The 8,491-nt window shown below is 38.7% G+C and overlaps 1 protein-coding gene across 1 annotated transcript in view; it reads right to left on the bottom strand.

Annotated features, from left to right (window-relative positions):
* Window positions 1-952: 952 nt before the first annotated feature.
* The window catches only part of stxbp6 (syntaxin binding protein 6 (amisyn)), an 89,655-nt gene continuing 82,116 nt past the window's right edge, over window positions 953-8,491 (bottom strand). The window contains exons 5-6 of the mRNA XM_017690912.2: window positions 6,796-6,953; window positions 953-2,921 (exon numbers count right to left, since the gene is read on the bottom strand). Coding sequence (XP_017546401.1) covers window positions 2,898-2,921; window positions 6,796-6,953 — 182 coding nt within the window. The 3' untranslated portion in view covers window positions 953-2,897. The remainder of the gene's footprint in view (window positions 2,922-6,795; window positions 6,954-8,491) is intronic.

The raw sequence follows: 8,491 nt of genomic DNA, 5'->3' as shown, positions 1-8,491 counted from the left end.
AGTCATCTGGGTAAAAATGTTGATGGCATTTGAGAAAACAAAATAAACTCCATCTATTGTGTCTGCATAATTCAGTTATTTAAATGTAAACAACAATATTCAGAGTGGTTCGATGAAAAATGTAGAGAAATGTACTGACTCTTCACAATAGTAGTAACAGGGATCAGGAGTTGGGATGTCTATAACACAAATAAAGTGTCTGTGTTCACTGTACAATCAGTGGCCCTCTGTAACCTGCTTTTGTTTTTATATATATATATATATATATATATATATATATATATATATATATATATATATATATATATATATATATATATATAAAATAATGCAGATAATGTCAAATAGTGGTTTCATTGCAGACTATTTTTCCCTATTTTTCCCCCCTGTATGTACCTCTGCATGTGTTTTAAAAATATGGTTTAGGCCAAAACCTTCAAGTATCCTAAAAGGTTCTCAGGAATTAGGCATCACATTTGTAACCATTTTTAAGATTAAGTGACCCTTATTAGTCCCAGAACAGGGAAATTTCACCTCTACATTTAACCCATCTGTGAAGTGAAACACCACATACACTCTAGTGAGCACACACACTAGGGGGCAGTGAGTACACTTGCCCGGAGCGGTGGGCAGCCCAATCCGCAGCGCCCGGGGAGCAGTTGGGGGTTAGGTGTCTTGCTCAAGGACACCTCTGTCATGTTCTGTCGGCTCTGGGGATAGAACCGCCGACCTTCCGGTCACAAGGCTGGTTCCCTAACCTCCAGTCCATGACTGCCCCCAATTTTGTGTAAAAACGTTCAGTAAATTAATATAAAGGGCTGTTAAATGCTTCAGAAGTTTGGTTCCTATCACCACCACTGTGAACATTTCTACCTCTGTAAGTTTCTCTAACCTTACAAATTAGATCACTCTAAATCTTAATTTACATCTCAATGATCAAATTATGCAGAAATACTGAAAGCTGAATGTTTAATGAAATGATGGCACAAGTTAGTTAACAATACATTTCAAAACTGTTTCATTCTTTTATTAAAATGAACTAGTCTGAGAGCTTTTCAGTGAAGGGTGATCTAAAAAGATAAAGATGTCAGCACATCATCAGCTGTGCGCTCACACACACATGCATACTCGCCCTCATACACACACACACACACACACACACACACACAGGGTAATGGTCAGCAGCTGTTTTTGATGAAGCCTGATATTACAAAATGAGCTACAGGTAACAATCTGAACACCACAAAAACAATGGCACTAAGACAACAATTTGCCCAGGAAGCGTTCATTAACAAATATGTAATACAAAATCTAAAAATGTCTCATTTGCAAAGTATTTTCAAAAACAAAAAATAAACATAAAAAAAACAATAACTTTGAGAACTCATACAAGAAAATCAGGTGACAAATACTGTTACTGAATTAGGAAGATCACATACACTGTTACAAGCCCATATAGAATGGCAGTAGACATGGTGAGTATGTAACAGAGGTTACTTATTAAATTATTCCCACCTAATATACTACATTTCACTGCTGTAAATTACATTATCATGAATGACAACTGTTGTGAAAACTTGTTAAGGTTAAAGAAAGAATACAGAAAGTGATATTTTCAGATTTTCAGCAAGGTAATTTCAACTATTCATCCAATGTAGTAAAATAAGCATCAAACAACAGCCCATTCCTTCCACATTAGCCTGTCTAATATCCCATTTTACTTTACCAGATATAAGCAAGACAATCTGCTTATTGCATGTTTAAAATCAGAACCAATTAAAACTGAAACCAAATGCTTTCTATTTACAATAGAGTTGTACTTCAGTTAAAAAGTGCTTTGTTTGCATTTAGTTTTGGTTATGATAGAGATCTGCACACAAGTCTCATTTAAGCTACAGTGCACATACAGTCATATACAAGTTTGACGTGTTTTGTTAGTTTTCTAAGTGAGAATAAGTACACATCTCCAGAGAACTGCTCATCTTAATGCACAATTACTGTTTAATTGCTGAACTTGACATATAAGGGAAAATAATACATTGTGGTCTATATAAAAGTTGTGGCACATTTTATATTTTCGTTTTTTTCCCCTGTTAAGCAAATAAATAGAAAGTGTGCACTATAATTAGCAGAAACATATTTAATAGGTTGTTCAAACTTTTGCACATGACTGTATGTAACCACATAATTTGAACATGTGTTTCAGCTTCACAGCAAGCACACTTCTAATTAAATCTATGAAAAGCTCTGTGCTTTTCCAAACCCAAATGCTCAATTCCATTAGCATTACATTCTCACAGTACATGTTTGGCATATATTAGGAAGATCTGGGGAAATTATTCTATAGACACTAGATGTCCTGAAAGTAGTGATGCTGTTAAATAAATCCCAAGTAACTTTCAGCCCTCTCCAAAATGGAAATCAAATCTAGCGGCTTTGACAAATACTACACTTTTAATGGTATGCAGTATATAATGAGAAATACAGGGATACAGATACAGAACTTCAAGTTCATGGCTAACAAATTGTTTTTTCCTTGGTGTATCCACTTTAACCAGCCATTTGTAAAACAGCACCCCCCCGTGCATGGTACTGCATCCAAGTCCCACAGAAAGCTCTCTTCTTCCTGGCACAGGAACCGGACAAGAGGAGCCAGAAAAGAGACAATGCCCTAAAGCGGTCACTCACAGTCAGTGGGCCATATTGTCCTATAGCATTTCGACTTCACTTCTGGAAATGTCAGGAGGAATTAAAAATTAAAACCAGTGTTAATTCATAATGCTAATCTTATTAAATCTTCTTTTTCTGGTTGAAAAAAAAAAAGAATAAAATCTAAAATCCATCCGATTTACATGTGCCAGCCATCCTTGGCAGGACGCTCCGAGATCTGGCACAGTTTAACACTTGTGCTTCATGGCCAGCTGTAAGGAGAGAGAGAGAGAGAGAGAGAGAGACAGAAGAGGTCACTCAGAAACTGAGGCTGCAGGAACTGTCTGTGAAAGATTGGAAAAGAGCAAACAGACGCCAAAGCTCTCGGCCCACACAAACTCACACTGTTAACAGGATACAAACTGTCCACCACAACAGAGCTCTGTCTTTCATGGGGAAAAATGTTTAAACAAGATATAGCATAAACAAGACTTTAAATAAGACCTAACCATACTCCACCCACAAACATTCATGGTTGTTCATAGCAACTGTTCTGAGGTTGGACAGCTTCACAGAATGTTGGGAAAATCCCTTTAAACCTAATGAGAAATTGCAGAGTACAACTCATTTGTCAAGATACCTACATTTAATACATGTGCAATTTCAAACCATATTTATTTTATGTGACTGAAAGAAAAAATTAAGGGTAGTTTTTGTCCTGTAATCTTACTCTTAAGATAGGTGAACACTAGATAACAGCCTCATTTGACCCGTTTTGCCCTTTTCTTTTGCGATTTTATAGGTTGACAGGTAAGAAAGGGCAAGGATAATCTGTGTGAGGGCAATCAAGCCTTTTTCCAAACATGTTTTTATTTGTGATTGAAAATGTTCATAAGTCTTGTAGCGTGTCTGCAACATAACTGAACGAGTGATGAGGTAAAAGCCAAGGAGAGAGCTAAGAGAGACAGAGAAGAGGGACACATGCGTGAGCGGCAGTGGAAGTGCTGCTTGCTGAATACACTTCAGTACCTTCACACCCAGAACCACAAAGCACTTTACAATTTCATGTCAGCTTTTCAGTTCATAGTTAAATGCTTCTCCAGTTTGTTTTCTGTTTCTGTTTTTTGCTGTAATGGCAAAATATGACTATTTTAAATATGGCAAAAGCAAATATGACATTTAACTAAATGCAATCTATCCTACCAGTGTCACTTTTACCATGCAAATTAAAATGATTCTGAATTAAATAAAGCACTAAAAACCAAAGTATTTAAAAACTAGGACATGTTCCGATATTTCTCGCAGTAGCAACAAAAGAATGTTGAGCATGTATTGGTCAGTTCAGAATCATCAGAAAAAAAAATTTGTCAGTGTTCAGGAGGTCTGGAATGTTCTACATGTCTTTATCAAGTGCTTTACAAAATATCTGGAGAGATACCATCCACCTCAGTACTCCTTCATCTGTGCGTTCATTAATCTCATTAATGGGAGCTCTAACAGCCGCAGTGGGAAGCTCATTACGGAAAGGGCAGAAACACCAATCTCATTCACAGCTGGACGGACCGCACTCCATTCAGCTGCACTACATACAGTGAACAACAGGGGGCAGCAAAGCAGCACAAACACACATTAATCAGTCTCTGCATTAACTTCAAATGGATGAGACATTGTCCTGATGGGACAATAGCTCTACACCGTTAATGATAAATGACATGTTCTTGATATTAAACACAGCTTATAATGATTAACAGGAGAATCAAAATGCTTCTCCTGATTTAACTTAAGTGAACAAACTACACTAGATAGGTATATCATCAAACACTGGATGGTAACTAAATGAATTCAAGTAATTGCTTAAAAAGGGCACAGTAGAATTGGCCTGCTTGAAATTAAAGTAAGCTTTAGTCAGATTCACTTAGATTTGGTATGAATATAATTGCAGAAAATTGGAAGCAATGCAGCTGATGAAATAGAATCAGACATTGTGAAGCAAACAGTAGGAGAGGAATGGAAAAAAATTAATCGTGGACACCCATACGGGAGTTTCATAAGCCTTCTTATTTTATTATAAAAATCAGTCTCTCGCACTCCTACCCCTTCAGCTTCACTCAGCAGGGTCCATATGTAGAAACAGCAGCAGCGAGTTCACAAAAATACTCTTCACTTACAGAACTTTAAAGCAAACCGGCTTTTCATTTATGTGCCCTTTTCTTCATAAAATGCATAAATATGAACAGATTTCTAAACACATTAATTAGCTGCCCTGCTGTGGCGAATATCACTTCTCCAACCGTGTCCTTTTTAATGAAATAACGGCAGGTAAGAAAACACTATTTCAAAAGGAAGCCCAAAGGAGGAGGCAGAATGTTATTAGAAGTTGTAAATGGATGAAACATGCATTGACAGTGTTGGCAGGAGAACATTTAATCCCATTAGACGTGCAAAACCAAATCAAGCTAATGTGCTTTTGCTGATATGCAATTAGTATGGATGGGTACGCATCAATGAGAGAAATGTGTGACTTGGGATGGCTTTTAAAGCAAGCATGGCCCTCTGGTGAGAGGATGGGAAATAATCAAATGTCTGCTGAAGGAACTGAGCGTTTAATGAAGTCCGGCAAAAGGTCAAAATAACGTCCTCACTTAGCAAAGTGGCTGTAGTGTATTTATATACTTTCATTGAAAGGTGTGCTCTCAAGTAATACTGCTTAGCTCTTAAACTCACACATTGGTTCTCTAGAGACCGGTGACCTCATTTTCCTTCCATTTGTTTCAGATGAGTGAAATTATTTTGTTATTGTTTTATTGCCAATAAAACGCTTTGCCAGTTTTACACCATCAAGGAAGTCTTTAGATCAATTTGGGAAGGGTAGGAGTACCAGGTACATACAAATGCCATATAAATTTCTCACATTTTCTTTAAATAAAAGACTAAAACTCTTTTGTTTTTATATTTGAGTTTTTTCCATTTCATTTTGTGAGTGAAACACCGCAAGTGTATATTCTGTAAAGAATTCTAGAGGAAAGCTGTAAAAATTCACCCTGCAAAAGTAAAACAGCATTGCTTACATAGTAAATCACTGCTGTGACATTTTTGTTTTTACATTCAAGTTAAAATGTTGTGGGGTACTTTGTACATTAGTCAGAAATGAAGGAGCTTTAGACCTTTCATGCTAAAGAGGTCACATTCTGTTTAACAGGACTCTCATTTATTAAAGATATTTAAAGGCTGCATGTGTGAAAGACACAGGGCCTGAAAAATAGCATTAAAAGTATCTTGATAATAGCCCAGGATCTGAGTGTGAAAAGGGCTTTAAAAACACAGCACAAAAACTGTCTGTTCAAAAGTATCAAGAGCGGATGCTAAATGGTCATGTAAAAATCAAGGACTGTTTCTGGTAAATAAAAGCACACAAATATTCTAAGTGAACAACTGGGGGGAAAAAAATCCAACAAAAATGTTGCACATGGGGTCTTTAACGGCTCAATGGTGTGTACATTGTGAGCGGTGTGTCATACCTACCACTTGCCTCAAGTGGAGGCGTTTAAGTATCTCGGGGTCTTGTTCACTAGTGATAGTACAAGGGAGCGGGAGATTGACAGGCGGATTGGTGCTGGGTCAGCAGTGATGCGGGCTCTTTACCGGTCTGTTGTGGTAAAGAAAGAGCTGAGCCATAAGGCAAGGCTAGATTTACTGGTTGATCTACGTTCCCACCCTCACCTATGGTCATGAGCTTTGGGTAATGACCGAAAGAACGAGATCGCGAATACAAGCGGCCGAAATGAGTTTCCTCCGCAGGGTGTCTGGACTCTCCCTTAGAGATAGGGTGAGAAGTTCGGTCATCCGGGAGGGACTCAAAGTAGAGCCGCTGCTTCTCCACGTCAAGAGGAGCCAGTTGATGTGGTTCGGGCATCTTATTAGGATGCCTCCTGGACGCCTCCCTTGGGACCCCGGGGAAGACCCAGGACACGCTGGCATGACTATATCGCCCAGCTGGCCTGGGAGCGCCTCGGAATCCCCCCCAGGGTGCTAGTGGAAGTGGCTGGGGAAAGGGAGGTCTGGGCCTCATTGCTTAGGATGCTGCCCCCGCGACCCGAACCCCGGAGAAGGGGCAGATGATGGATGGATGGATGGATGGTGTCATACCTTGTGTGCAGTATCAGCAAACTGCTGCGCGCTGTTCATCATATCTCCAGTTTTTTCCTCCACTCGGCCCAGTCTCTCTCCACGCTCATTCAGAGCCTGACTGGCCTTCTGCACAGCACTGGTAACACTGTCTGCTGCAGAGTGCAGGATGCTGTTACCTGAGCATGTGTACACACACACACACACACACACACACACACACAACAGAAGAAAGACAAGTTAAGAGATTCTGGACAGAAAGTGAAGAATGCGTTCAGAATCCTGTTTGAGATCTTTGTAATGAGCACTAAGATTTGTAAATGGATCACTATTAAGAGGTAAGTAGAAGTAACTGAAGGAATATACAGCACAAAAACATGACTCACAGATCACAGCATGTTAATATCTCCATCTTATTCCACTACCTCATGTCCAGAATGAGTGCTGTGTCAGCGCTGCACTGTCCTGTCTGTTTACTGTGTCTAATGTCTGTTTAATTTATTGTATTCATTGTTTCTAGTTTAATTTTTTGTTTGCACACTGTCTGCATGTTCGCACTTTGTTCTTTTTGTTCCTTGTGTTGGTCCTGGAGGAATGTAATTTCACTCCACTGTGTACTTGTATATAGATGGAATGACAATAAAAGCCTTGACTTGACTTGACAAGTTTAAAACCAAGATTCACTGGCCAAATAGCAAAAATGACCTGAATATCCACCTTAGGAGAGGTGTGTTTATTTGATATTGGACAGACAGGATATTATTTGTATCTATTAATGGTTTAACCACATAAACATTTCAGTGTCCAAACACTTCATTTCAACTGAAGTGAATTAAAGGGGAATTCTACCGATCACTCAATTGTAGAGGCAGACAAAGTCATTCAAAGTGGTTTGATGTGAAATAGTGCAGAGAGTGCTTTTTCTTTTTTACTTTAAAATGTTTTCTTTGGGTACTATTACTCCTTACAGCACCTTGCATGTACCTCTGTGATTTATGTAATTTAGGCAAAGATTCTAAATTATTCCAAATTATTCCAAATTGACTAATACCCTATTTTTATCAGCCAATAATTGCCTTATTTATATAATTTTTATTTTATTTATATAAGCCAAAATAAAATGAAAATGTCTTTAAGTGTGTCAACATTTTTTTCAGCAAATCACTCTAGAATGGTGCATTTCCCATCAAACCACTCACAATGACTTTTTTAAAATGATGACTGAATTATGCACATGTTTTCAAAAATCTGTGGAATTCTCCTTTAAGGAAAAGTTGGAGCCCAAAGTGTGTTTGTTACTTTTTCCTGACTTTTCAGTTTTTTCTCCCTCTGCTTTTAGAGAGAGGGCTGATAATAGAGGATGTTTCTGGAGAACATCAGCACAGTCCTAATGTTTTAGAGAGAGAGCATGCTCCACTGACAGCCCCAGCCCTGTGGATGTTTCCACTGACGAGCTATATAATTTAGGCTGCTTTCAGGAGTGCCACTGCTGCTATGCTAACAACTGTGGAAGAGATGTGCAACCCACATGTATTCAGTTCAGAGTCATTTCACAGGCATGCAGCCAGCGCATCATAACCTGCTCACTTATGTAACTGTGAGGGTGGTGCACCTCTTTGTAGAGATGCTTTCGCATTGTTTTGTGAGCCCCTCCACTGGTGACACTCATTACCTCCCCCCTCCCCCTTAAAACACACAAAAGACCCTTTTTCCTGGG

The sequence above is a fragment of the Pygocentrus nattereri genome, chromosome 10, assembly GCF_015220715.1.
Source record: "Pygocentrus nattereri isolate fPygNat1 chromosome 10, fPygNat1.pri, whole genome shotgun sequence".
Lineage (NCBI taxonomy): Eukaryota > Metazoa > Chordata > Actinopteri > Characiformes > Serrasalmidae > Pygocentrus > Pygocentrus nattereri.
The sequence above is the reverse complement of the archived record's forward strand: the minus strand, read 5'-3'. Positions and strand labels throughout refer to the sequence as shown.